The sequence below is a fragment of the Carettochelys insculpta genome, chromosome 3 (assembly GCF_033958435.1).
Source record: "Carettochelys insculpta isolate YL-2023 chromosome 3, ASM3395843v1, whole genome shotgun sequence".
NCBI lineage: Eukaryota > Metazoa > Chordata > Testudines > Carettochelyidae > Carettochelys > Carettochelys insculpta.
The window spans coordinates 151,444,328-151,472,258 of NC_134139.1; the positions used below are offsets into that span (position 1 = coordinate 151,444,328).

At 45.7% G+C, this 27,931-nt stretch overlaps 1 protein-coding gene across 1 annotated transcript in view; it reads right to left on the reverse strand.

Moving 5' to 3' along the window:
- DDX43 (DEAD-box helicase 43) overlaps window positions 1-27,931 on the reverse strand; it is a 79,189-nt gene that overhangs the window by 15,723 nt on the left and 35,535 nt on the right. The window contains exons 11-15 of the mRNA XM_074988874.1: window positions 26,259-26,346; window positions 19,039-19,166; window positions 2,893-3,002; window positions 970-1,108; window positions 427-514 (exon numbers count right to left, since the gene is read on the reverse strand). Coding sequence (XP_074844975.1) covers window positions 427-514; window positions 970-1,108; window positions 2,893-3,002; window positions 19,039-19,166; window positions 26,259-26,346 — 553 coding nt within the window. The remainder of the gene's footprint in view (window positions 1-426; window positions 515-969; window positions 1,109-2,892; window positions 3,003-19,038; window positions 19,167-26,258; window positions 26,347-27,931) is intronic.

Consider the following 27,931-nt stretch of genomic DNA (forward strand, 5'->3'; position numbering starts at 1 on the left):
TCCCCTCGGCTAAAATACCACTTTGAAAGGGATTTAATCAATCATACAGTGTAACCTCCACATTCTGGGTGTCCCTTATCTGAGAACCACCATGGTACGGATCCTGACAGGAGGAAGAAGAGGCTCTGCCTGCTGTCACTTGCCCTCTGCCACAGGAGAACGAATGGCAGCAGTGACACACTTCACTGGAGGGTGTTCCCCACCAATCCTATAGTTGTGGGGGCAGTACATGAGAGCAGTAGGGGGCACAGAGCCAGGCAGGTACCCATCCCTCCCCACCACACACACCTTCCCTGGCCTGGTAAAATCTTTAATCTGGCAAACACTTTTCCAGGGTTGCTGAATTAAAAATGTTCAAGTATATTTAAACAATTGAGAGCTTTCTTTGCATTTTGCATCTTGCCCTGCTAAGGTAAACATACTTACTTGATTTGCTCTTTCCAGAATGTTAATCAGCTCAGATGCTATCCTCCAGTCATTCCTAGTGACAAGCGTTACAGCCTCTCCTGTGCGTCTAAGAGAAAAAAATACAGTCTCTTACTCATCAAGAGAAAGGAAAAACTAAATTGTTGGACACTTTCTATCTGTATTATACATGCAACAGAATTGACTTCACACAACACTCATGTGCCTACAGCAGAAAAAAGCATTTGAAGGCAATCTATTTTGAAGGAGACTAGATGTCTATTTAGAAACCATGTAGAACTTCAGCTAACTTAGGAAAAAAAGGTAGAAGTTAAATTTGTGCAAGGACAGGAAGTGGTTAGAAGCACAAAGTACTGATATTTCAGAAATAACTTTGCAATTTGTAAATTGAGTTCTGATTAACAGAACTGGTGGAAAAGGCTAGATTTACAGAACATAGTAAAAATGTACAATGAAAATCTGAGTAAATCCAAAGAGTAAGATTTGCTGTCATTTTAAATATATGAAAAATAATTCATGTGTAGAAAAAAAAAAACTACTTACCCTGCTCGTCCAGTACGACCTACTCTATGAACATATTCTTCAATGTTCCGAGGGAAATCAAAATTGAAAACATGAGTAATATCTTGTACATCAAGCCCACGGGATGCTAAATCTGTAGCTATTAGTATTCTCACTTTTCCTGCAAAAAACATGTATGGAAAATATACATTAGCAGGTTAAAAAACAGCAGGTTTAAAAAAAATGTACAATACATAATCTACCCCACTTCAATGCTTATTAAGGCCCCCATTTACCCTGTATCAGAGCACCACACAATCCAACATATTTTGCCTCCCTGAACCATGTAATGAAAGTGATTCCTATGAGCATTTTACAGGCGAGAGGTTGATGGACAGAAAGACTGGCTGAAAAGTCACATCATAAATCTGTAACGGATCAGAAAACTGAATCCAGATCTTCCAATTCTCAACCTACAGACTGAACCTCTCTAATCTGGAACTCTCATCTGGCAAACTCTGTAATCCAGTATGATTTTAGTCAGTCAGATGACCAGTTATGGGTGTGGCCAAGTTTCCAGTGGTCCCATAAAATCTGTTTCCAGACACCAGCCCTGTTTCGCAGTGTTGTGTTGTTAATTAGCTGTAATTTACTCCTGTCTAAGAGCCTAAGTAAGCCGTGGAAGTGTTGGTAATGTGCTAGAAAATATTGACCTCCCATAGGCTGGGTCTACACGAGCCATCTCTTCACAATGGCCATGCAAATGGCCATTTCGAAGATTACTACTGAGGCGCTGAAATAAATATTCAGCACCTCATTAGCATGCCGCCACCCACAGCACTTCGAAATTGCCATGGCTCGCTGCCGCACAGCTCATCCCGACGGTGCTTCTTTCCGAAAGGACCCCACCAGCTTTGAAATCCCCTTATTCTTATCTGCTGATAGGAATAAGGGGATTTCCAAGGTCCCAGGGACGTTTCGAAAAGGATCTCTGTCTGGATGAGCCACAGCAATTTCAAAGTGCCATGGCCAGCGGCATACTAATGAGGTGCTGAATATTTATTTCAGTGCCTCATTGGTTCTCTCTGAAATGGCCATTTGCATGGCCATTTTGAAGATTTGGGATAGTCTAGACGTAGCCATAGTCCAGCAGATTCTGTCATCTGGCACCTGTCAGATCTCAAAGATTCTGGACGAGAGAGGTTCAACCTGTAGTAACCCAACCACCGGCGTAGCCTTCATCTTAATTACCTGCTAATATTTCAATTGCATATTCATCTAACCTTTATGCTCACAAAACACTGGTTTTCAAAAGAAATTTCCACATATGAAAGCCAAATTATTAGTACTTTAAACAGTCATTTCATTTTCACTCACAGCCCTTTCAATATTTAACAGACAAAACGGTGGTTGTGAACCTATGTACCACTCCGGGCCACATATACAGCTTTCTGCCTTATGTAGGTCACCTCCACAGAAGTACGTTCCTGAGACGGTCACATGGGCTGCAACCAGACCACAGGCTGCTGCTGGAATAAAGTAGGAACTTATCTCCACTTTCTTGCCATTGTTTTCTAGAGCTAGTATTTGGTACATTGTGACAAGTATCAGAGGAGTAGCAGTCTTAGTCTGTAGCCAAATAACTGAGAAGTCCTGCATCCCCTTAAAAACTAACAGATTTACTTGGGCTTAAGCTTTCATGGGCAGAGCTCATGAAGTGAGTCTCTGCCCACAAAGGCTTATGCTCAAATAAATTTGTTGGCCTTTAAGGTGATACAGGACTCCTCATTATTTGATACACTAATACAATTAAAATGTGTGGGAACAAGACTCAGAATAATTAACAATGATGTTCCTTTATTTTAGACTGCTGTGTGTTTACAAAAATGATATTAGGTGAGGTGGACATTACAGTATAGACAAACTGCCGGGCTCAACAGAATACCATTCAAGAGCAATACTTGCCTTGCTTAAAGTCATCCAAAGCTTGTTCTCGATCACACTGTTCTCTGTTGCCATGAAGAGACTGAACTGGAATTCCTTGGAGGCTAAAATCACTTGATAAGTCATCAGCTCTAGAATTACAGAGGTACTTTTAAATACTTTAAAATGCAGGAATGAACTACTAGCAAATAAGCACTCCTACGTTCGTACCTATCTTTGGCAAAAGCCTATTCTAATTAAGAAAGTACAGTTTGAACCTCTCTGTCTGGCACCCTCAGGCACTGACTGGCACCAAATGAGAAAATCTGTCAAACCACAGGAGGTCAATGCTGTCTAGATCATTACCAATGCTTCCACTGCTTACTGGACACTCATTTGACATTTAGAGGTAAATCAGAACTAAATAATAGCACGGAACACAGAGCCAGGAGACTGGTGATGGTAAACAAACTTTATGGGACCACGGGAAACTTGGCTACATCCATAACTGGACACTTGGCTAACTAAAATCATGCTGGAGCATGTGCTGGACTAGACAGGTTTAACCTATATTTACTCTGACAGTTCTGGAAATGAGCACCCCTAAGTAAATACATGTTTGATGAACTCCTACAAATGTCAAGAGCAGAATGCTCATACAGGTCAGACTTGTTAAGTTTTAGACGCAGAGTCATACAGTCCTTATCACAGTAGCATTTGAAAAACTTACCCTTTATATCTTTGGAAGACATAAAAGAGCTGTATGTGTTTTACTGGGGCAGAATTGAGGCACAAAGATTTAGGGACTCCGAACACTACACAAAGAATGTACAATGATCAGTTTTGCTCTCCACACACTTCCTGGAGTGGACGCAGAGCAAAATATGTCTATAGTCCATCTTCCAACCGTGAATCAGGACAAAAATGACTGACCAGGTGTTTTAGACACACTAAGGTAACTCTTGCAAAAATCTGTTCTTACTATACTTAGCAGCAATCTACCACTATTGTGAGGCAAAAAAAAAAAAAAAAAGGATGAAGAGTAACTTCATCATACCTCTCTTCCAGTACCTAACCCTCCTCCCAGCATTTAAGTAGCAGCTGATGAAGATATGGTAACAGGCCTTCTTCCCCATACTTGAGGATTTCTGCTCAAGTACCCTCTTTTCCAGGAGCCTTGTCTCTTGACAGCAAATCAATAGCCATGCTTAGCTCTTCTTCAGTGGACTCCATATCTAGTTCTGGCATGACCTATAGAGTTGGTATTTGATCCAGCAATTCACCAGTGACATATGTTTCTTGGGTGTATAGCTCTGAATAGTGCTCAAGCAGAGATAACTGTTTACCTTTATCTGAAATCTACTGTGCAGTTTGAAAGAGGCAACCCTGATGACATTAAGACCTAGAGCTTTCTTCAGGCTATCATTCACGACCACAGCTTTCAACACAGTCAGCAGACACAGTCCATTAGCAATACTAGATAAACTAGGACGCCCTGCAACATTTGTTAAGTCTTACACATTCGTTCCACAATATGGGAGGAAGTGGCAGTTTGACTGACCCACTTTGAACAGCTTTGAGATGAAAAGAGGAATGATGGCATTGGGTATTGTACAGCAACTGAAGGGTGTACTGTTGAGTACATGATTGGTGGGGAGGGGGCAGAATTGGTACTTCCCTAAGCATCTCTATGGTGCTGGTGTGTATATCCCAAGAGAACGAAGTGTAGCTTGGAAGTGTTTAAGGGAAATGCCGATATTTTTGTGTGCTCTGAGACTAGTTTCTGGCCTCCATATGATGGAGCAAATAATTAAGGAATCCCTCTGCAAACATGCGCAAGACAATAAGGTGATGGGTAACAGCTAGCATAGATTTGTCAAGAACAAATCATGTCAAACCAACCCGACAGCTTTCTTTGATAGGATAACATGCCTTGCTGATAAAAGGGAAGTGGTGGACAAGATATACCTAGACATTAGTAAAGCATATGATAACAGTATAACATGACCTTATTAGTAAACTAGAGAAAGGCAACCTAGATGGACTACCACCAGGCAGGTGTGTAATTGGTTGGGTAACTGTTTGCAGACAGCAGTTATAAATGGTTCACAGTCAGGCTAGAAGGAAACAAATGGGGCTCCACAAGGTCAGTTGTGGGGGCCAGTTCTGTTCAATATCTTCAATGATTTAGAAGATGACAGAGCACCCTTATCAAATTTTCAGATGACATCAAGCTGGGAGGGGTTGCAAGTGCTTTAGAGGACAGGGTCAGAATTCAAAATTACCTGGACAAACCAGAGAAATGGGCTGAGGAAACTAGGACGAAGTTCACTTAGGACAAATGCAAAGCACTCCCCTTAGGGAGAAGCAATCAGGTTCACTCATACAATTTGGGAAGCAATGTCATACGCTGCAATACTGCAGCAAGGGACCAAGGGGTCATAGTGGACCACAAGCTGAGTATGAGTCAGTGTGACACTGTTGCCAACCAACCAACCAGCCAGCCCCAAATGTGATTCTGGGATGCATAAAGAGGAGCACGCTGAGCAAGACAAGAAATAATTCTTCCATTCGACTCTGCATTGACTAGGCTTCAACTGAAGTACTCCGTCCAGTTCTGGGCACCACATTTTAGGAAAGATGTGGAGTAACTGGGGAGGATCTACAGAAGACCAACTAAAATGATTAAAGATCCTGAACATATGACCTATGAGAGAAGATTGAAAGAATTAAGTTTGTTTAGTTTGGAAAAGAAAAGGCTAAGAAGGGATATAACAGCAGCTTTCAAGTACCTAAAAGCATGTTATAAGGAGGAGGGAGAAAAAAAAAATCACTCTTTAGCCTCTCATAATAGGACGAGAAGCAATGGGCTTAAACTGGAGCAAGGGAGGTTTAGGCTGGACATTAGGAAAAAATTTCCTGTTAAGGTGGTTAAGTACTGGCATAAATGATCTAGGGAGGTTGTAGAATCTCCAGCATTGAAGAAGTTTAAGAACAGATTGGATAAATATTTAAACAGGGATGAAACAGATGGTACTTTGTCCTGCCAGGAGAGCAGAGAACTGGACTTGATTTCTCCAGGTCTCTTCCAGTTCTTTTAGTCTATGATTCAATCTAAGGAACTGCACTTCTGGTGTGCAGAACTGAACAGCATCTGATGGTATGTCTTCTACTGTGGTTTATACTCCCAAGAGGTAAAAAGCCCAAGACAGGCCCCTCGTGACCACAACAGTCACAACGTATTAAGAAGCAGCGTTTGCAGAATCTAATGAGGCTCATAGGGCTGTCTGTACTTGGGGGTCCCTCAAATAGCAATGACTTGAATTACACTTTTTTGGTCTTTGTAGACCATAGAAGAATTCCTTTGATTTGGAGTAGTTCAGAAATATATCTGACCAGGATAGCATCAAAATTTGAAATGTTGAATTGGAGAATATCTTATGAGTCTGTCTTGCATCCAAATAGGTCCAGGAGTTTACAATCTCTGCCCGAATGACTAGATATTGGTACTGACCAGCTCTCCCATGCACCATATTGACCACCAAAGATTTGGGGTGGGAAGTTAAAAAAAAATTCAGCTTTCTTCCCTGGAAGATATTTTCTATCAGAGTGTTTACATTTTGAAAACATGGAAGTCAAGAACCTTCGCTAGTTTAGGAACAGTCTCACTGATGGATAGGATTATCTTAAAATGATGTATGGACAATATCTTGAAGTTGATGCTGCTGGTCCTTGACTTCCTCCAATGGTAGCTGTATGTAGAGAGAGTTTGCAATTCTATGGAACAGATTTTTTAAGTGCCTGAAGTTGTCAGCAGATGTATTGGGTTGAGACATAACAGTCTTGATGGTGAGATGCAGGCACAAAAGGTGGTGGAAGGAGGAGTTACTCACCTGTGTAGTAATGATGGTTCTTCGAGATGTGTCCCCGTGGGTGCTCCACAGTAGGTGTCGGGCTCGCCCTGGCGCCGCAGGTCGGAAATTCTTCAGCAGTCTCCGTCGGGTCGCGCATGCGCCGATGCGCGTCGGCTCTTCGTGCGCTTATGGTCACGTGCGCAATCCGGTCCCCGCCAGTTCCTGATCAACCGCTCTGGACGTCTCTGAAACACACACAAACAGAGCTCTGAAGTGGGGAGGAACGGGTGGGTAGTGGAGCACCCATGGGGACACATCCTGAAGAACCATCGTTACTACACAGGTGAGTAACTCCTCCTTCTTCGAGTGGTCCCCGTGGGTGCTCCACAGTAGGTGACTACCCAGCAGTAACCCCCCCCCCCGAAAAAGGAGATGGGTACCCGATTTACGCACAGCTTGCCCGTGAAAGGACTGCTGTCGACGTGTGTGTATCCTCATCAAGCATCCTGTGCATGACGTAGTGCTTGGCGAAGGTGTCATAGGAAGACCACGTCGCCGCTCTGCAGACATCTCTCAGCGCGATTCCTTTGAAGAAGGCCATTGACGCCACCATCGCCCTAGTAGAGTGGACCCTTGGCGGAACTGGCAGAGGAGTCTTGTGAAGCTCGTAACACAGTCTTAGGCATGACACAATGTGATTTGAAATCCTCTGTGAGGATAGCACTTCCCCTTTTGACCTGGATGCAATGGACACCAAGAGTCTGCCTGTTTTCTGGAAAGGTTTAGTTCTATCAATGTAGAAGGCCAGTGCCCTTCTTACGTCAAGTAAGTGTAACCGTGCCTCTTCGTTCGAGTTGTGAGGCTTAGGATAGAACGAGGGCAACGCTATTGGTTCATTAATATGAAAATCTGAAGAGACCTTCGGGACGAAGGCTGGGTGCAGACGTAAGACCACCGCTTCTTTTGAGAATATCGTGCAGGGTGGTGTGGACATTATGGCCGCGAGCTCGCTCATTCTGCGAGCTGATGTGATTGCCAGGAGGAAAGTCGTTTTAATGGTAAGTAGTCGAAGGGGGACCGTAGCCAATGGTTCAGAGGGCGGTCCCGAGAGGGTGTGTAAAACTAAGTCTAAACTCCATGACGGCGGTATTGGTTTCCGAGGGGAGTACAGATTTACCAACCCCTTTAGGAAACATGAGACAACAGGATGGGCAAATATGGTTGATCCATCCTCTTCATGTCGAAACGCTGATATAGCTGCCAGATGAACCTTTATAGAGGATAGAGAAAGTCCCTTCTGTTTGAGTTGTAGCAGATAGTCCAGAATCGTAGGTATGGTGGCGTCCTGGGGTGTTAGCTGCCTGGAGGAGCACCAATCGGAAAAATCCAACCATTTGTGTTGATAAGTCTTTCTGGTAGAAGTCCTCCGACTACATTCAAGGACTTGTTGTACTCCCTCTGAGCATGTAGTCTCTAAGGAGCTGAGCCATGGATTAACCATGCTTGTAGCCGAAGTCTCTTCGGGTGCGGGTGCAGTATTGACCCCCGAGCCTGAGAGAGACTGTCCGGTACTGTTGGTAGGGGAAACGGCCGATGCTGTGCCATGCATAGAAGCAATGGGAACCACTGTTGCCGGTCCCAGGTTGGGACTATGAGTATCACGCGTGCTCTCCCTCTTTTGGCCTTCTCCAAGACCTTGTGTATAAGTGTCGTGGGAGGGAACGCATAAAGTAGAGGGCCCTTCCATGGGATCATGAAGGCGTCCCCCAAAGACCCGTCCCATGCCCGCTCTGGAGCAGTATTGGGGACGTTTCTTGTTGTCTCGGGTGGCGAACAAGTCGATTTGGGGAAAACCCTATCTGCGGAACACTTGGTGAAGTAGGTCTGAACGGATCTGCCACTCGTGTGTGGGCGCAAAGTGTCTGCTGAGCTGGTCCGCCTTGACGTTGTGGACACCCGGTAAGTATGAAGCCTTTACGGTTATATGGTTGGCAATGCACCAGTTCCACAGTTGGACCACCTCCGCACAAAGTGTACGAGACCTGGCTCCCCCCTGCCGGTTTATATAAAACATGGTGGTGGTCAGTATTCAAGCCGACTATTTTTCCGTGCAGATAATTCTGAAAATGCCTGCATGCACTGAACACTGCTCTGAGCTCTAATATGTTTATGTACAGTGTCTTCTCTGCGGGGGACCATAACCCTTGAGTGGTTTTGTTGTCCATGTGTGCCCCCCATCCCGTATGGGAGGCATCTGTTGTAATGAGCACAGTAATTTGTGGTTGGCGGAAGGGCACCCGTTAGTAGATTCTTGGGGTTTACCCACCAAGTTAGTGACCTTCGTGCCTTTGTTGTGACACCCTTTTGTGAACGGTATGGATTGATGGTTTGTATATGGTTGCCAACCAATGCTGCAATCCTCGCATGTGCAGCCTGGCGTTCTGCACCACAAACGTGGTGGTCGCCATATGCCCCAGTAGTTGTAAGCACGTCAGAACTGAGACAGTGGGACTGTACGTTATTATTTGTACGAGAGACTCGATGGCGCGAAAACAGGCATCGGGTAAATATACCCTTGACATGACTGAGTCTATCCGAGCCCCTATAAACTCTATATTTTGCGTGGGTTCGGTCTTTGACTTTGAGAAGTTGATGATGAGGCCCAGTGACGTAAATGTGTTTGTGGTGATGTGTATCATCCGTAATACCTCTGCCTGGGAAGTTCCCTTTAGTAGGCAATTGTCCAGGTACGGGAAGATGAAAATGCCCTGTCTGTGTAGGTATGCTGACACCACCGCTAAGGTCTTGGTGAAGAGAGGCCGAATGGAAGGACTCTGTACTGCAAATGATCTGTGCCAACAATAAACCGGAGGAAGCGCCTGTGTGCTGGATGAATTGCGATATGAAAATACGCATCCTGTAAGTCGAGGGCTGCAAACCAATCTCCGTCATCTAGTGCCATGATTATTGAAGCCATCGTAGTCATCTTGAAGCGCTGTTTGCGTAGATACTGGTTGAGTGTCCACAGATCCAAAATGGGCCTCCACCCTCCTGTCTTCTTCTCTGTCATGAAGTACCTGGAGTAGAAACCTTTGCCTTGAAATTGCTCCGGTACTCTCTCCACTGCCCCTATGAATAGGAGGTGGTCCACCTCCCACCTTAATTCCGGTAGGTGAGAGGGGTCTCTGAGAAGGGGTGCGGTGGGAGGATTTGGTGGAGGTAATGACTGGAAGGGGATCGTGTATCCCGTGTTTACAATCTCCAATACCCACTTGTCCGAAGTGATGCTTTTCCATTGTGGGTAGAACGGCTTGAGGCGATGATGGAACATGTACTGAGACTGGCACTGAGATAAGGTCTTGGCTTCGCGACCCTCAACATACCTGTCAAACCTGCTGTCTTGTACTTTGCCCTCGGGCGGCGTTGCCCTGTTGAGGTCGACGTCTAGGGCCCTTGTAATGTGGTTGTTGATGGCATCCCTGATCATACCCCCATTGAAATTGGGTACGTTGCTGATGGTAACCATAACGGCGTCGTTGAGGATAAAAACTTCTTCCTTCTGAATGGTGGGGTATATATTCCCAAAGTCCAAAGTGTTGCTCTGGAGTCTTTGCTCGAGTGTAGGACTGAGTTGGTTGATTCGGCAAACAATTTTATTTTGTCAGAGGGAAGGTCCGCGATTTTGACTTGTACCTCCTTGGGAATGCCGGAGGTGTGAAGCCATGACTCCCTCCGCATTACAACCGCAGTGGCTGCGGCGCGAGCCGCTGTGTCTGACACATCCAATGCAATCTGGACGCCCGTTCGAGAAGCTGCATAGCCTTCTTGTACAATTGCCTTAAGGATCGGCCTTTTATCCTCTGGGAGGAAGTCCATGAGGGCGGTAAGTTTGGAGTAGTTGTCGAAATTGTGGTTCGACAAATCGGCAGCATAGTTAGCCATGCGGAGCAACACGGTAGATGAAGAGCAGGCTTTTCTACCCAGGAGATCCAGCTTCTTTATATCCTTGTCCAGTCCCCCAGATTTATACGGGGACTATTTGGACCTATGTTGAGAAGATTCAGCCACTAGTGAATTTGGCTGTGGATGACAACAGAAATTCCATACCTTTAGCAGGGACGAAGTACTTTTTGTCCACCCTTTTGTTGGTAGGAGGAGCGGAGGCCGAAGTTTGCCATATGTTAGTGGCTGCCTCCATGATTGCATTGTCCAATGGCATAGCTATTTTAGAAGAGGACGGGGGCCTGAGATTTTTAAGGAGCTTGTGGTGCTTCTCCTGCACTTCCGCCATTTGAATATCCTGGGATTGAGCAACCCGTTTTGAACAGCTCCTGGAATTGTTTCAGGTCATCTGGGGGAGAAATGTCTCCAGGGACCACCGCCTCGTCTGGCAAGGATGAGGAGGCATCACTGTGGTATCTCTCCTCCAATTCCTCTGGATCCTGGCTGTATTGATATGATTGTCCTTTTGAAGCTTCGAGGTGGGGTTCAAAGTCTCTCGATCCAGCCTCTGATTGGGAGACTTGCGGTGTTCCCCCAGGTGAAAACTGTGCACTGTGGCATTGAGGAGGAGTTGACGGAGATCCATGGTGAGATGCCGACCTCCTATGCTGACGCCCTGTATAATGATGGCGGTCATAGCAACAGGGACAGGGGCCCGGTGATGGGGACCTGGACCTAGACCCAAACCCAAAGATGTAAGGGTGATGCAGGGAATGCCGTGACCGTCGAGATGACACCAATATGTGGGGAGAGCCTCTGTGAGGATACTCATAGGGGTCTCTGCTGGATGATGGAGAGAAGCGTGCAGCTCCATGAAATGGACTCTGAAGAAAAGGAGATGGACGTCTGTGGCAGGCTGAAGGTGTTGCTGCCCGTCAAATCTCCGGTGGTGATCGTGGTGATAAAGGCAGCGCAATTACCTCAGGGGAGGGGCTGAGGTGCCTGGTCTTTGTTTTAGCTTTTGCTCTTTCAGTTGGTCTTATCGGTGCCGGTGGGCTCGGTACTGTAGCAGGTGCCATGCTAGTTTCTGCTGCTCCCAGTGCCGGTCTGTCCAGTGCCTGCACGGCTCTCGGTGCTGTCTCCTTAGTAGCTGTAGGCCCTTGGGCGGGTACACACGCCACGGCTTTACCAATAGAGGAAGCCAGCATGCACGGGCCTTTCGTTTCACTCGTCCCGCTCCCAGAGGTAATGGGCAGGGATCGAGCAGGAGAAGCGCTTCTTTTCTTCTGCACAGAGGAGGTCAAAGAGGCAGCCTTCCTCTTGTGCGATCCTGAAGAACCCTCCGTATGTGGCGTCTCTGATGAGGCAGGTTGAAGTGCTTTGTCAAATAGCAGCATTTTCAACCTCATTTCCCTATCTTTCCTAGCCCGATTCGTCAACTTTGAACAACGGGAGCACTTCTGGGGAATGTGTGTCTCCCCGAGGCACCGGATACATCTGCTATGGCCATCCGAAGCAGGCATGGCCTCCCAGCAAGATTCACACTTCTTAAAGCCGGGGGATGACATTGTTAAAGCTTAACTCTGCGAGTCCTTAGGTGCTAACAGCACACTTAACAGTCTATTTGTTAAACAATAGCAACCGTTGGCCTTTGGAGGCTTGACAAAAACTAGCGGGCCCGCCCGGAGGTGGCCGCTGCAGTCCTTAAGACAGTCTTTACTTTTACAACGAACTGTAACAAGGTAAACTAAACTATAACAACTATATAACTGCTAACTATATAATAATATAACTATTAACACGAGAAAAAATAGGATTTATCTGTCTTGGGCGTTGGAGCCGGAGAGGATTCCGTCTGCAGCCGTTGGCAGTTGAAAAGGAACTGGTGGGGACCGGATCGCGCACGTGACTGTAAGTGCGCGAAGAGCCGACACGCATCGGCACATGCGCGACCCGACGGAGACTGCTGAAGAATTTCTGAGCTGCGGCGCCGGGGTGAGCCTGACACCTACTGTGGAGCACCCCCGGGGACCACTCGAAGAACCACCTCCTTTTGCTTCTGTTGCTACTGGTAGTGGTTCAGTTTCCTGAGAGCAAGAGACTGCTGTAAGTCTCTGGCATTGCTCTCTGGGAAGGTTCCTGAATTGTGCCCTGTACATCAAAGGGTATCAATTTAGCCAAATTGGTAGGAGTGGCACATATGGCTGCATCCACGTTAGTCCTTGCCAGGACTGAGGACCAAGAGATCTGCACATACAGGACAAAGCTGGTGCAATCTGTTCAGTAGTCTTAGAAACAATGAAACCCTCACTCCTCCTTACTGGAGAAGGGAATGGAGGAAGGGAGGGATCTCCTGAGAGAAGGGTGGATGTGACTTGGTCAGTGCTGAAGATTTCTGTGCTGACGATCTGGTCTGTGCCAATGGTTCCGATGTTGTTGAGGACTTATTTTGTGCCAATGGCTTCATCAGTACCAGAGAGAGCACTATCAACAAGGTTGCCCCTCTCACATCAAACATTCCGTTGATCTTTATATGTCAAAATGCTCATAACTTTTTCTTGAACTGCTACAGGGAGCACTAAAAGGTGTCTGCCTTTAATTTCAAGAGATCTACAAAGACCTCAAAGTCATCATAACCAGACAATACAAATTCATCTGGCAAATTACCACAGATGTATGAGAAACCAAATATTCCTCTTGATGATCATCACTCTGACAAGATCCCTGAGATGCTGCTTGGGATTGTGGGACCGCTGTACCTCCTTTAGCTCACCAATCTGGGCTGTTTCTCGCTATGTTTTGGTAGTTATAAACAGCAAGCCCCTCCAAGTCTTATCATTCCATAACACTGCATATGGAACCCCAGGTGCAGCTGCTAGATTGAATGAATGCTTCCTCAGCCACTCTCAAGCCCTCAGAATAAGGCACCAGTCAAATAAATGCCCTCTCCCACATCTACTAAGACACCTCAGGGATATACTAATTTATTACTTGGTTCTCAGCTTCATCAATGGAATGTGGATATATGCTAGTCTTTGTAAAACCACTCCACTAGATACTGTAGTTTTTCATATGCTTGTCCTTTAAGCCCTAGCCAATCTCCTCTGTGGACTCTTCAGTCTTCTTCTCAGGCTATGTCTACACTACAGTGCAAACTCGAAAGGCAAGCTTTCAAAAGACACCATTCAAAAGACTGCTTTTCAAAATCATGCATTTACACACAAAAAGTGGATGAAAGATGAGAGCTGCTCTTTCGAAAGGAAGCGTCCACATGTCCAGGGTGCTCTTTCAAAAGAAAGGGCCAGGAAACACCACAGATGGGGATGCATGGCAGACAAGCTGTTCTGAGGGCTGCAGCCTGCAGCTCCTTTAAAGGGTTCCTCCCAAGCACCCCCATCCAGCACAAGCTGAAGGCTGCTTTGCCACACACAGCACAACAAACCCCATGCAGGGACCAGACGCTCACTCCAGAGCCACATGGATCCCCCCAGAAGGTCCCCACTGGGGAGCTCCTCGAGGCTGCTCCGGGGGGCCACCTGCATAGATGCCTTCCTGTGAACCATCCCCATGTAGTAACTTCCACATGCCATTCCTTGGGTGAGCCAGTGCCTGTGGGGTTATCCCACCAGCAGCGAGTGGAGAGACCAGCTGGTGCTGGGGGACTGGGACAACCCTCACAGGCTCCAGAACATCTGCATGACCAAGTCGATGTTTCTGGAGCTACTTCACTGGCTTGCCCCAGCCCTCCAGCACTATGACATCCAGATGTGGCCTGCACTCCCTCTACAGAGGAAGGTAGCCATTGCCCTGAGGAAACTGGCCAACCTTGACAGCAACCACTCAGCCAGCCACCAGCTCACGGTGGGCAAGGCTACCATCAGGGCCTCCTGGAGATAAGCCATGCTTGGATCACAAACCCACCAAAAGGAAGCAGAAAGGCGCCCCTGGGCACAGGGGGCCCGTGGGGACAGGGAAGAGGGAGACCCTGCAGAGGTGGCCATGGAGCACACTGCTAGGCACTCATGGGTGCATCCTCCCTCCACTCCATGCAGGTTGTCAGGCCCACAAAGTGTCCTCCTTTGCTGGGTCTTCCAGGCTGGTGACCTCAACGTCACCCTCGTGGGGTCTGAGGAGCTACGTTTCCCCCAACTGCTGCAGGGCTTCGGATGGGACGCACATCACCATCCAAGCCCCAGATCACAGCATGGATGCATTTGTCCACTGCAAGGGCGCCACTCTGTGGTGCTTCAGGCCCTCGTGGATGTTAAGGGGCAGTTTATGGATATTTGTGTGGCCCGGTCTGGGTGAGCCCAGGATGACCGGGTATTCGGCAACTCCTGGCTCACCTGCAGGAGGCGACACACATGCTCCCAGAGGACCTCCTGGTTGGGGACACCACCATGACCCGTTGGCATAATGGCCAGCGCTGTGCACCCCCTGCACCCGTGGCTGATGCGGCCCTATATCAGACACACTGACCCCAGCCAGGATGTTCTTAATGACTACCTGAACCAAACATAGTAGAGCAGACATTTGGGCACCTGAAGGGACGCTTTTGGTGCCTACTCACACAGCTAGAGGCCAACCTCCTTAACATGCTGGCAGTGGTGGGGGCCTGCTGTACTCTCCACAATGTTGTGGAGAGCAGGTACGAGATATTCATGCAGGGGTGGGCTGCCAAGCCTGGGCCCAGCTACAAGCAGCTGGCCCCTGCTCCATGCTGCTAGGCGTACCGGGACAGGGTGAGGGTTAGGGAGCCCTTTGCCTGTGGGGAGGATCAATGGGACCCCAGGTGCACACCCCTCGCCCTCCCCCACAGAAGTGGTTGTAAATAAGTTCTTTGTAACTGTTGGAATTGTTTTCATATCAGAAACTCAACAAGGGGTAGTAACAAAGGCAAGTGGACAGAAGTGGGGGAACTCTGCATACCCTGTTGGGTGGGGCACCAAACTTGAAGGGAGGTCCTGGGGCGGGGGGCCTTAATCCTCCACAGGGATGGAGGATTGGGAACCTTGACAGACACAGGAGCCCCTGACTCTAGAGTCCCCACTGGGGCTAGGACAGGGCTACAGCTACAGGAAGGTAAGGGCAGGGCAGGGGTACGGAGATTACTGGCTTGGCAGGGGGGGTGGGAGATGAGGGGAGCTAGCTTTGTGCTGCCCCCACAGCCACAAGCAGCTTGGATCAGGGCAGCGAGGTCAGGGCTGCAGGGGAGCTGTGGGCGTGGCTGGCATTGGAGCAGGAGGCTACGACAGACAAGCGGTCACAACCTGGGTGAGGGTGTCAAGGGCTCCTGCCACCCAGCCCCAGGCCCTCCCATTCCACTGACAGCCACTCCCGCAGGATGCTATTTGGGTCCCACAGGGCGGCCATGTAGGTGGCAGTGGCCTCCTCCTCTAGACAGTACCACTGCTCAGCCCTGCTGCAGCCCTGTGAGGGTGGGGGAGGTGTGGGTGCCCTGTCATCCTCACCAGCTGCTGCAGGGCTCGCCAGCCCCCAGATGGCTGAGCTGTGGCAACAAAGGGGACAGAGAAACAACCCATCAATCCTGTGCCCCCCACCACCCGTGAACCCTTCTGCCCTCCCCATCCTCTGGTCCAGAGGCCCTGGGAGATCCTATAAACTGGGGGTCTGTGCATGGGGCCAGTGGTGCTATCCATGGGGGTAGGTGCTGAGTGCTGTGCAAGACTCCCTCTGGGGCCCAGGGAGCACAGCCATCTGGTGGGTCCAGACTGGGGGTGGCAACCATGTGAGCAGCCTGCTGCCAGTGTGGCTGATGCAGGTGCCCCCTCCCCACATGCTGAGGCATCCAAACTGCCTGGGACCTACCTGAGGGTCCCTCCAGGAGCTTGGGGGAGGCCCCGTTGGAGGGGGCCTGGGTGGATGGCGATGGCCCTGTCAATGGAGCCCTCAATTGCTGGTGGCCTCGCTCTCCTGATCTGTCTCCCGGTAGATACTGTGGCCCACGGGTGCTGCCAAGTCTTTCACCTCAGTTTCAGTTTCGTGCTCCAGCTTGGCAGCATTCAGGACTACAGTTGGGGTGGCTGCTTCCTTTGCCCCAAGGTGGCAGTCCAGCTTGTCGAAGTGGGGAGAGCTGGTTGGCACTACTCCTGAGCAGCTGGCAGCATCCTGGGCCCTGCAGTAGGCCTGTCACAGCTCCTTCACCTTTGAGTGTACCTGGTCTGGGGTGCGGGGGTGGGTGGCCCTGGGAAGTCAGGCTGGTGGAGACATGGACAAATGCTGCTGCTTCTCAGTGCCAGCCAGTGGTATGGAGGAGGACTGCTTCCTAAAGTCCAAGCAGGTCCCTTACCTTGGCTTTGCTCCAGGAGGAGGCCTTCTTTGGCCCCTGGCTGGAGTCCTGGGAGCTTTTAGACATCTGGGTGGGGTGCAGGGGCTCCTAGGTGACTGCATCTTTAAACACATCCAGAGTCAGAGACCACAGAGTCCGGTTGTGCTGGCAGGGGTGTCTCCATAAAGGACCCTCTCTTCGAAAGGGTGGCCTGTGGGGCGTTTACACACATTCTCTTTCAAAAGAACACATTTTGTTATGTTGATGCTCTGTGTAATCTTTTAAAACAGGCCCTCCCGTCGAAAATGATTTTGAAAGGTCCTGCTAGTGTAGATGCAGCCTTAGTGTCCTTGTTGTTTGCAGCAAGGGAGGGGGGAGTAGAAAGGCCAAGCATGGTGCCCCGTGATCTCTTATGTGCTCAAACTCATGTGCTTGGAGAATGCAAATTAAGGCATGTCTTCTAGGGTTTGCAAAGTCCCCAGGCAAGGTTGAGAAATTTCTCTGGTGTGGTGTCAAGCAGGTAAGCCATTGGATAGTAGTGCTCTTGCTGGATAATGGCTCTTGGTGGTTGTCGCCTGCCTGGGAGTTGGTCACTGTGTTCACTGTTTTCTTTTGGGATCTAATGTCTGGATGATTCCTCAACTTAAAGCACATTTTAGTGACCATATTATAACACAATCTCATGACTTCATATGTATTAAAGATATACATATTTAGACAGCCAAATTATTTTCAGCAGATCATAACCTTTCCTCCTGATACCTGAAATTGTATGCTTTCCATGCAATATCTCACTTATACACAAAATGAGAAATAGAGCATTACAGGGGGCTCCTCCAATGTAGAGGATAATCACAACCACCACTCTGGATGTTCTGCTCCAGTTTGCGTGCTTCACTCTGCTGAGGGGCCTACATCACTTTTGGAGGACTAGCCAGAATGGGATATTTATTCCTAGATGAGGGTGGGATCTTTATCAGGTCCTGGAAATTAAGCTCAAGCCAACAGATATAGTACTTAAGGCCAAGGTACAAGGATCCAGGAATTTGGACCTGGACAAACTTGTCTTACAATCAGTGGAAGAGTGTCCTGAGGTCCCTTTCTATGACTCCCACTCAGACTGAGTCAACTCAGAGACAAGGGCTCCTAATAGTTCCTGAAAAGGAAGAAATAGAAGAATAAACTTTGAGAAGAGAGGATGATTTTTGAAAAAGTTAGGCCAGGATGATATTCCATGAAATATGGGTACCAGAGACTACAGAGGTTAATTTAACCCACTTTTCTTCTTGGTACCCTTGGTTCCACTACTGACACAGGTCTTGCTGATGTTATCGGTCTCATTTTCAGAAGAGGAGCTCCCGGGTTAGGTGTAATTAGCCAAATCCCCAGAAGATGTAAATGGTTCCAAGGTTGTATGTATCAAAAGGTGGTGGTGTCTAAGGCAGCAGTATCGCAAGGGTAAGTGTCACTGAGGGGCTCATCTCCCATTTTGTTGCAATGTCATCAATGTGGATGTAACTGGTGCCAATACAGGACTTGATTGCCAGTGTTCAATAACATGCATCAAGTGGAACAGCTAAACCATACTGCAGACCAGATTTTGAAATCGGTATTGAGGCAGAATCACAAATATGACCCTTCTACTCCCTCTTTGACAGTACTGGGGAAGATAATCAAGTTGGAAACTGTTTTCTTCTCACAATAGTTTTCAAAAACATTTCCCATCCAAAACTGGACAAAAAGTCAATTTCAAGTATTCATAAACTGATAGGCCAATAAATATTCAGATCAAAGCGTTTCATTTCAATTATTTCAAAACACCTCACTTGTCTTTAATTTTAATGTTTTAGTATAGAAAATCTTGAACCCTATTTTAAGTTTAACATAGTGGAGACACAATCCCATGCATATTAGTAGTTCTAGGGGACTAGAGAATGTGTGTAACGTCATGGATAGTGCTGGAGATATACAGAAAGTCATTACTAACACTACACTGTAATTAAAATAGTTAAGTGTCTTAGTGATTATGATCTGAGAATACCCGATTTCTAAATAAACTGGTAGCAGACTAGACCATGTAATATTGGTTAAACAATTACATACGTAAGTTTCTTCCCCACAAATATGATGACTTTATCTTTAGGCTTCATAGTATCGATGAAGTAGCGTGTGAAAGGTCTCTTTTCTTCTTCTGGGATAACAACAACTTTCTGCGCTACTGTATTTACTGCCTGTAAAATATGAAAAAAAATTACATGGAGTTAAAAAGATAATCTGAACAAAATTACTTCTCTCCAGTTAATTCATTCTCGCATTACAAAACTTCAGGCCACAGACATCAAAATTGATATATTTGACTATCAATAAAATAACGCCAGAAGAGATCTTAACTAGTTTATTTTCCAATCAAAATTATCAATGTCAACAGAAAGATAAATTTGACACATTCTTCTCTGAGCCAAATGGGGAAGAATCAAGTTAAAGGTAAGCTTCAGATGGTAGAAAGGATTCAGAACTCTGATGTCTTGGTTAATGGGAGGCAGTCTGGAAGAGTTTGTTCTATATCTACATCTGTATCACTCCACATCATTTTGACTATTAAATTGTCTCATATGATGAATCTTGGAGAAATGGAAGCATTTCCAAAAGATGACTCATCTGTCATTTGACTGAAAAGGAGAGGCAAAAAACCTTCCCACTAGCACTACTTGAAGGAATGTGCAAACAAATCAAACCCCAAAATTTTCTTTCAACTAGTATGGAGATTCCATAAAATGGAAGAGCTGAATATCTGCAGTCCATGTCACAAACGTCTTCAGGTCACAGTCTTGTAAGTAAGGTTAAATTTTAAGTCATAGGTATATTTTTAGTAAATTATGGACAGGTCATGAAGAGTAAACAAAAATTCAATGGACTGTAAGCTGTCCTGACCAAAACATGGGTGGATGGGGGAGGGGGGTGGTCCTGGGGGCACTGCAGGTCTGTGGTGGCCTCCTTGCCCAGCTCCTGGGTTGCTGCAACCACAGCTTTCAGTTCCATGCGGTACCTCGATTCCACTGCAAGCCCAGGTTCTGCAGCTCCCATTAGCTGGGAAATATGGTGACCAGAGGTGGAGGCAGCACGCCAGCCAGCTGAGCCCTGCAACAGGTTACACCACCACCTACACTCCAACCCCTCATACCAACAAAACTCCTGTTGCTGGGGTATGGGAGAGGCCCAAGACCGTTCTAGGAGCAGTTGGTGCACTGTGTCTCAGGAGGACTGCCTGGACTGCTCAGACAGCCCATAGGACAGGCACATCAGTCACTGCACACATCACAGAATGTGCGACTTCTGTGACAGATACAAAGCCCACAAAGCCTTACTTATATCCTATTGCTCTTGGCTCAAAAACAAGGAGTCTAAGAGTGAAGCCAAACACAAAGACAGATTAAATGATCTCTTTGTAGTAATGGGATTGTCTTTTCACCATATCGGAAACACTATTTAGTATGTAACAGAGAGGTAGCCAGGTTAGTCTGTATCTTCAAGAACAAGTCGTCCCGTGGCACCTTATAGACTAACAAATTTAGGAGCATAAGCTTTTGTGGGCAGAGACCTGCTTTGTCAGCCTACTAAACACTCACACATCTAACCTTCCAAGCAAGAAGAGCTGTTGCAAAGAGTATCATTAAGAGAGTACAGCTTCCAGCCTATTGTCTTTGTGAAGAATAGTCCTTTCATAGGGGATTATGGTTGCCACATTTCCTTTGTAATTATTTCTGATTGTACCCAAATTGTGCTTGCTGCTATACAAGTAGGAAGACATTGCATACCCAGAGGATACTACTGTTCTGAAACAGCAACTAAGGGTCCTGTGGCACCTTATAGACTAGCAGAAAAGTTTCGAGCACAAGCTTTCGTGAGCACACTCACTTTCGAAAGCTCATGCTCAAAACTTTTCTGTTAGTCTATAATGTGCCACAGGACCCTTCGTTGCTGTTACAGATCCAGACTAACACGGCTACCCCTCAGATACTGTTCTGAAAGAAGTCATAACCAAGAAAAAAAAATCTTGTAATTAAAATATTAGATTGGGATCAGCTCCCATTTCTGCAAAATACTTCCTGTATAAGCTTGACCAAAGCCACATAATAGGACACTGGATCTCTGCGAACACTCATGCACCCTTCTAAGCTTATTACAGCCTTGGTCCTTTAAAATTAGAAGCTGTAGTTGCAGGTCACATGCTTCATCCTAGTGAGGTATGCTACAGGACATTTCAAAACAGGGAACTCCTGCTACTTCAGCAAAGGAACAGACAGGAAGGACACAGAATAAAGGAGGTCGCTGGACATATCTGAAAAAAGGTCCAGAATTAGAAACTTCTACTAGAGTCGGGGGAGGGATAACTCAGTGGTTGAGCACCAGCTTTGTAAATCCAGGGCTGTGAGCTCAATCCTTGAGGTGGCCTTTCAAGGCTCTAGGGCAGGTCAACTTTAACAAAAAAAATTGTCAGGGATGGTGATTGGCCCTGCTATGAGTGCAGGGGACTAGACATAATGACCTCTTGTGGTCCCTTCCAGCTCTGTGAGATGTATATGAATAAGAGCTGACTGCTCAGAAGCCTGAGCTAGGAAAGGCTGTGGAGCTGAAAGACCAAAGCTAAGCGAACACTCTTTGGAGCTCTGAGATCTCTTCAGTGCTTTGTTTTTAGTTTTTTTTCCTAATTTAATGAACAGAACTCCTGAGCAGAGGAAACTGGACAGTGAAGTTGTTTGAAGCATGATCTCACTGGACTACTGGATTAGCCCGCAGGTTTGCAGTCAAACTCTGGGCTTCAGTTCTCTGCTTGTAAACTGGCAACAATGATACTTATTTCCTTTCTCTGAATAAATTCTTCAGATTGTAAACTATGAAGCAATAACTTCTCTTACTGAGTGTTTGCATAGTGATTAGCATATGCAATTCCAATCTTGTTTGGGGATCAGTAGGTATAACTAATACTAATTAATAACTACAAAGAAAGACGATGCAGAAAGAGGAACACGTAAGGCAGCCAGGTGGTCATATGTGAATAAAAATTCAATTACTTTATAATGATTTACATACAACCTCTTTTACCCTTGTACTCTTTGACTGCTATTACAGTATTTGCATAACTAGAGAGCAAACTTAAGAACAGACATACAGTTGCCTTTGGTTAACTCCTAAGATAGAAGCGGTCTTCAATCATTAAAACATTGGAAGACCAAGGAAGACTCCTGGTTTGCACTGGAAAAGAAAGAGGGCTGGAAAAACAAAACCCTGACCCACACATCCAGGAAACCAGAGGAATTAAAGAACAGAACCAAGTCTTGTTCTGATAGATAAAATATCCCCATTCTGCCTGGAATCTGACCTACAGGGGTAAAATTCATTCAGTAACAAACCTGTGTGAAAAAACAAATACTAACTTCTTTATGACACTACTGAATATTGACTGAAGTGCTCTTTGCAAGTTTGATAAAGTTCAGAACATCCATGCTATATAAAAAAATGCAAGGAAAATGTTTTTACAGTGAAGTTATAAACAGGAGTGAAAAAAATACATTAGCTGCTACAATATTGGCAATGTTATTTCAATTTATAACCAGTCAGCACAAAAATAAAAATGTATTGTAGAAGCTTTTGAAAGAGAGCAACTAACTGCATAAGGGATAATGATCCTTTCTGACTCCAGGAAAGGACAGGATTTTTTTGGGGGAGGCATCCAGTTGAAGCTTTCAATACTGAGAAAGCAGTACATCTTCCTTTTGCTTTTAGGCAGGGGCCGAGATACCTTTAGGTTTAGAGAGTTGGTGTATGAATTCCTTCCTTGCTCTCCAAACTCAGAACTTTAATGCATTTCTCCCCAGCCTAAAATATCTGATGTCCAAATACTTCAGTTTGAAGTTTCTGCTAAAATGACAAGCACCCATGCAGTTAACTTTTAAATCTGGTAGGTTTCACAGTCAATAGGAAAACAGACAAAGGAGGAACTTCTGAGAACTATGACAGGTTGCCTGTATACTCAGAGAAATACATTTACTTCCATTTCCCATTTTAATTCTTATTTTTGTAACCAAAAGAGCTAGATAGTTTCTAAAATAAAACCTTAAATTCTCAACAAAATTTATATTGCATAATCAAAAACAGCACCAAGGACAATTTGGATGAAATCTTTGCTATTGAAGTTCTCTTATTAAACCACATAAATGCTTTATAAGCATCATAAAATGTATCATCTCATCTGTCCATAACCAAAGTGGAGACTAAATGCTCTTTGGTGTGTCTCTCTATACTCCTATGAGAAAGATTTCCCATTTACAGTTTTAAGATGCATCCTGGGCTTGTAATGAAGCTTTTAAAAGTACCACTGATCCCTGCCTACTTGAAGCCTGTTGTGAGAGGCCCAAATGAGTTATACTTTTATCTAAAAGTAGTTTCAGAATGTTCCAAACTAAAGTTATGTACAACTACAAGAAGTAATCACAGAATCATAGAAAAGTAGGACTGGAAGGGACCTCGAAAGGCCATCGAGTCCAGCCCCCTGCCCTAATGGCAGGACCAAGCACTTTCTAGACCATCCCTGAAAGCCATCTATCTAACCTCTTCTTAAATAGCTCCAGTGATGGAGACTCTACCACCTCCCCTGGCAACTCGTTCCAGTGTTTGATCACCCTGACAGTTAGACACTTTCTCCTACTGTCCAACCTGGACCTCCCCTGCTGCAATTTCAGTCCATTGCCTCTTGTTCTATCCTCAGAGGCAAGCAAGAACGAACAAGTTCCCTCCCTCTGCCTTATGACACCCTTTTAAATACCTGAAAACTGCTATCATGTCCCCCTTCAATCTTCTCTTTTCCAAACTAAACAAGCCCAGTTCTTTCAGCCTTTCTTCACAGGTCATGTTCTCTAGACCTTTGATCATTCTCGTTGCTCTCCTCTGGACCCACTCCAATTTCTCCACATCCTTCCTGAACTGCGGTGCCCAGAACTGGACACAATACTCCAGCTGAGGCCTAACCAGCGCAGAGTAGAGCGGGAGAATGACTTCTCGTGTCTTGTTCACAACACACCTGTTAGTGCATCCTAGAATCATGTTTGCCTTTTTTGCAACAGCATCACACTGTTGACTCATATTTAGCTTGTGGTCCACTATAACCCCCAGATCCCTTTCTGCTGTACTCATTCCTAGGCAGTCCTTTCCCATTCTGTATGTGTGACACTGATTGTTTCTTCCTAAGTGGAGCACTTTGCATTTGTCCTTATTAAACTTCATCCTGTTTACCTCAGACCATTTCTCCAGTTTATTCACATCCTTTTGAATTATGACCCTATCCTCCAAAGAAGTTGCAACCCCTCCCAGCTTGGTATCATCTGCAAACTTAATAAGTGTACTTTCTATGTCAATATCTAAATTGTTAATGAAGATATTGAACAGAACCGGTCCCAAAACAGACCCCTGCGGAACCCCACTAGTTATACTTTTCCAGACAGATTGAAAACCATTAATAACTACTCTCTGGGTACGGTTATCCAGCCAGTTGTTCACCCACCTTATAGTAGCCCCATCTAAGTTGTATTTGCATAGTTTATTGATAAGTATATTATGTGAGACCATGTCAAATGCTTTACTGAAGTCTAGGTATACCACATCCACCGCTTCTCCCTTATCCACAAGGCTCTTTATTCTATCAAAGAAAGCTATTAGATTGGTTTGACATGATCTGTTTTTAACAAAACCATGCTGGCTGTTCCCTAGCACCGTACCACCTTCCAAATGCTTGCAGATGATTTCTTTAATTACCTGCTCCATTATCTTTCCTGGCACAGAAGTTAAACTGACTGGCCTGTAGTCTCCCAGGTTATTCTTGTTCCCCTTTTTATAAATGGGTACTATATTTGCTCTTTTCCAGTCTTCTGGAATCTCTCCCGTCTCCCACGATTTATCAAAAATGATTGCTAAAGGCTCAGATACCTCTTCTATCAGCTCCTTGAGGATTCTAGGATGCATTTCATCAGGCCCTCGTGATTTGCAGACATTAATTTTTCTAAGTAAATTTTAATTTGTTCTTTTCTTATTTCAACTTCTAAGCCTACCCCTTTTCCACTAGCATTCTCTATGTCAGGCGTTCCTTCAGATTTCTCAGTGAAGACCGAAACAAAGAAATCATTAAACATCTCTGCCATTTCCAAATTCCCTGTTACTGTTCCTCCCTCCTCACTGACCAATGGCCCTACCCTCTCAGTCTTCCTCTTGTTACCAATGTATTTGTAAAAAGCCTTCTTGTTTCCCTTTATGCTTGTAGCTAGTTTGAGCTCATTTTGTGCCTTAGCCTTTCTAATCTTGCTCCTGCACGCTCATGTTGTTTGCCTATATTCGTCCTTTGTAATTTGTCCTTGTTTCCATTTCTTATACGATTCCTTTTTTATTTTGAGATCATACGAGATCTCCTGGTTAAGCCAAGGCAGTCTTTTCCCATGTTTTCTATCTTTCCTACACAGTGGGATAGCTTGCTTTTGGGCCCTTAATAATGTCCTTTTGAAAAACTGCCAACTCTCCTCAGCCGTTTTTCCCCTCAGTTTAGCTTCCCATGGGACCTTACCTACCAGCTGTCTGAGTTTACTAAAATCTGCCTTCCTGAAATCCATTATCTCTATCGTACTGTTTTCCTTTCTACCCTTCCTTAGAATTGTGAACTCTATGACTTCATGATCACTTTCACCCAAGCATCCCTCCACTTTCAAATTCTCAATAATTTCCTCCCTATTTGTTAAAATTAAATCTAGAACAGCTTCCCCTCTGGTAGCTTTGTCAACCTTTTAGAATAAAAAGTTGTCTGCAATGCAATCCAAGAATTTATTGGACAGTCTGTCCCCTGCTGTATTAGTTTCCCAACATATACCTGGATAGTTGAAGACCCCCATCACCACCAAATTCTGGGCCCTGGATGACTTTGTTAGCTGTTTAAAGAAAGTCTCATCCACCTCTTCCACCTGGCTAGGGGGCCTGTAGTAGACTCCTAGTAGGACCTCATCCTTGTTTTTTACTCCTCTGAGTCTAACTCAGAGACTTTCAACCCGTCCATCTCCACCTCTGTCCAAGTGTGTACATTTTTAATGTACAAGGCAACACCTCCTCCCTTCTTTCCCTGCCTGTCCTTCCTAAGCAGGCTGTACCCTTCAATACCAATGTTACAATCATGAGTATTATCCCACCAAGTTTCTGTGATGCCAACGATATCATAGTTGTATTCATTTATTAGTACTTCCAAAAACTTAATGTCACTTTAAATTTCTTTACAAAAAAAAACAACCTACCGCTAAATCAAGAGTGCCAACATATACAATCATAGGGTCTTTCAAATATGATTTTGCAAGGCGGCGCACACCATCAGGCCAAGTAGCACTGGTGGGAGGAAAGAACATATTAAAAATGAGCAAGGTCTCTAACACACTTCCTTCATCCTTTCCCCAATCCCAATGCATGTCAGCAGTATCTTATACTCACAATAACAGTCACACCCATGTACTAACCATGAGAAAAATTGGAATTGCTCTTTCATTATCAAAAATTCCATCCAGTTGATATCACTGAAGCCTGGTGGAATGATTTATGCAACTGAAATGCTAAAAATCAATGGTTTTAACTTATTCAAGAAGGCCCTAAATGGGCAAAATGGGAGGAGGAATGGCATTAACAAAAATGGCAGAGGTTGAATGTCTCTAATCCAGCACCCGTTGGACCTGACAGGTGCTGAATGAGAGAATTTGCTAAGACCATGGGAGGTCACTATTGTGTAGAAGCATTACCAACACTTCCACTACGTAATGGGATCTTAGATATTTAGGGGAAAATTACAGCTAAATAACAGCACAGAACATAGAGCTGGGATTGGTGGCTGGAAACAAACTTTATGGGACCATGGGGAACTTGGCCACACCCACAAGTAGACATCCGGCTAACTAACATCATGCCATACCACAGATTTCACAGGACCAAAGATCGCTGAACCAGAGACGATCAACCTGTACATGTTTGAGTCACTGGTAACTCAAAAGAAAGTCATCTTAAAGGCTTCTGGATCAATGTGCTAACAAATAAATCACAATATATGGTACTAGCTAGTGTCTGCTACAAACCCCCCAAAAAAAAAAAAAAAAAAAAAATCACATTAGGAAAGAGGACCACGTAAGACAAAATCTACAATGGGCAAGAAAAGAATAAGTGTGATCATGAGGGACATATGCTGAAGTTCTCACGCTGCCAGAAAGCGAAGTTACTCACCTCAGTGCAGTAACTGTCATTCTTTGAGATGTGCCCCCCCCATGGGTGCTCCACTGTAGATGCTGGGCTTGTGCCAGCACTTCAGATCAGAGACTTTTCAAAGCTGTATCTAGCTCGGTCTGTCCATGCACGGTTGCTGCTTTGCTCTGTTCACTCTTTTTTGACTACACAGACCGGCTCCAACCTGTTCCTCTGAACTGCTCCAGAAAATCTGAACACACAAAAACGAGACAGACTTCACAGCAGGGAGGAGGGTGGGCAGTGGAGCACCCATGGTGACACACATCTTGAAAAATGACAGTTACTGCACCAAGGTGAGTAACTTTGCTTTCTTCAAGTCATGTCCCCATGGGTGCTCCACTGTAGGTGACTCCCAAGCAGTTCCCCATCAACAGAAGGAGGGAAAAAGGGGTCACTGTGTGGTTGATGTGGAAAGGACCACTAAGACCAGTCAAGTGGCCACAGCCCATTGGTTCTGAACAGTGTAATGTCTCATGAAAGTTTCCTAAGATGTCCAGGTAGCCGCCCTGCAAATGGCTCTAACAGGAACTCCCCATAAGGCAGGCAGTTGAAGAAGCAAGACTGCAGTTGTGTCAGGAGAGGCGTGTGGCTGGAAGAGTAGCACTGGGCCAATGCACGCAGTGATGCGAGCTATAAGTTGAAATGACAAAGGTTCGCCCTTGGAGCACTCCCTAAGCAAAACCAG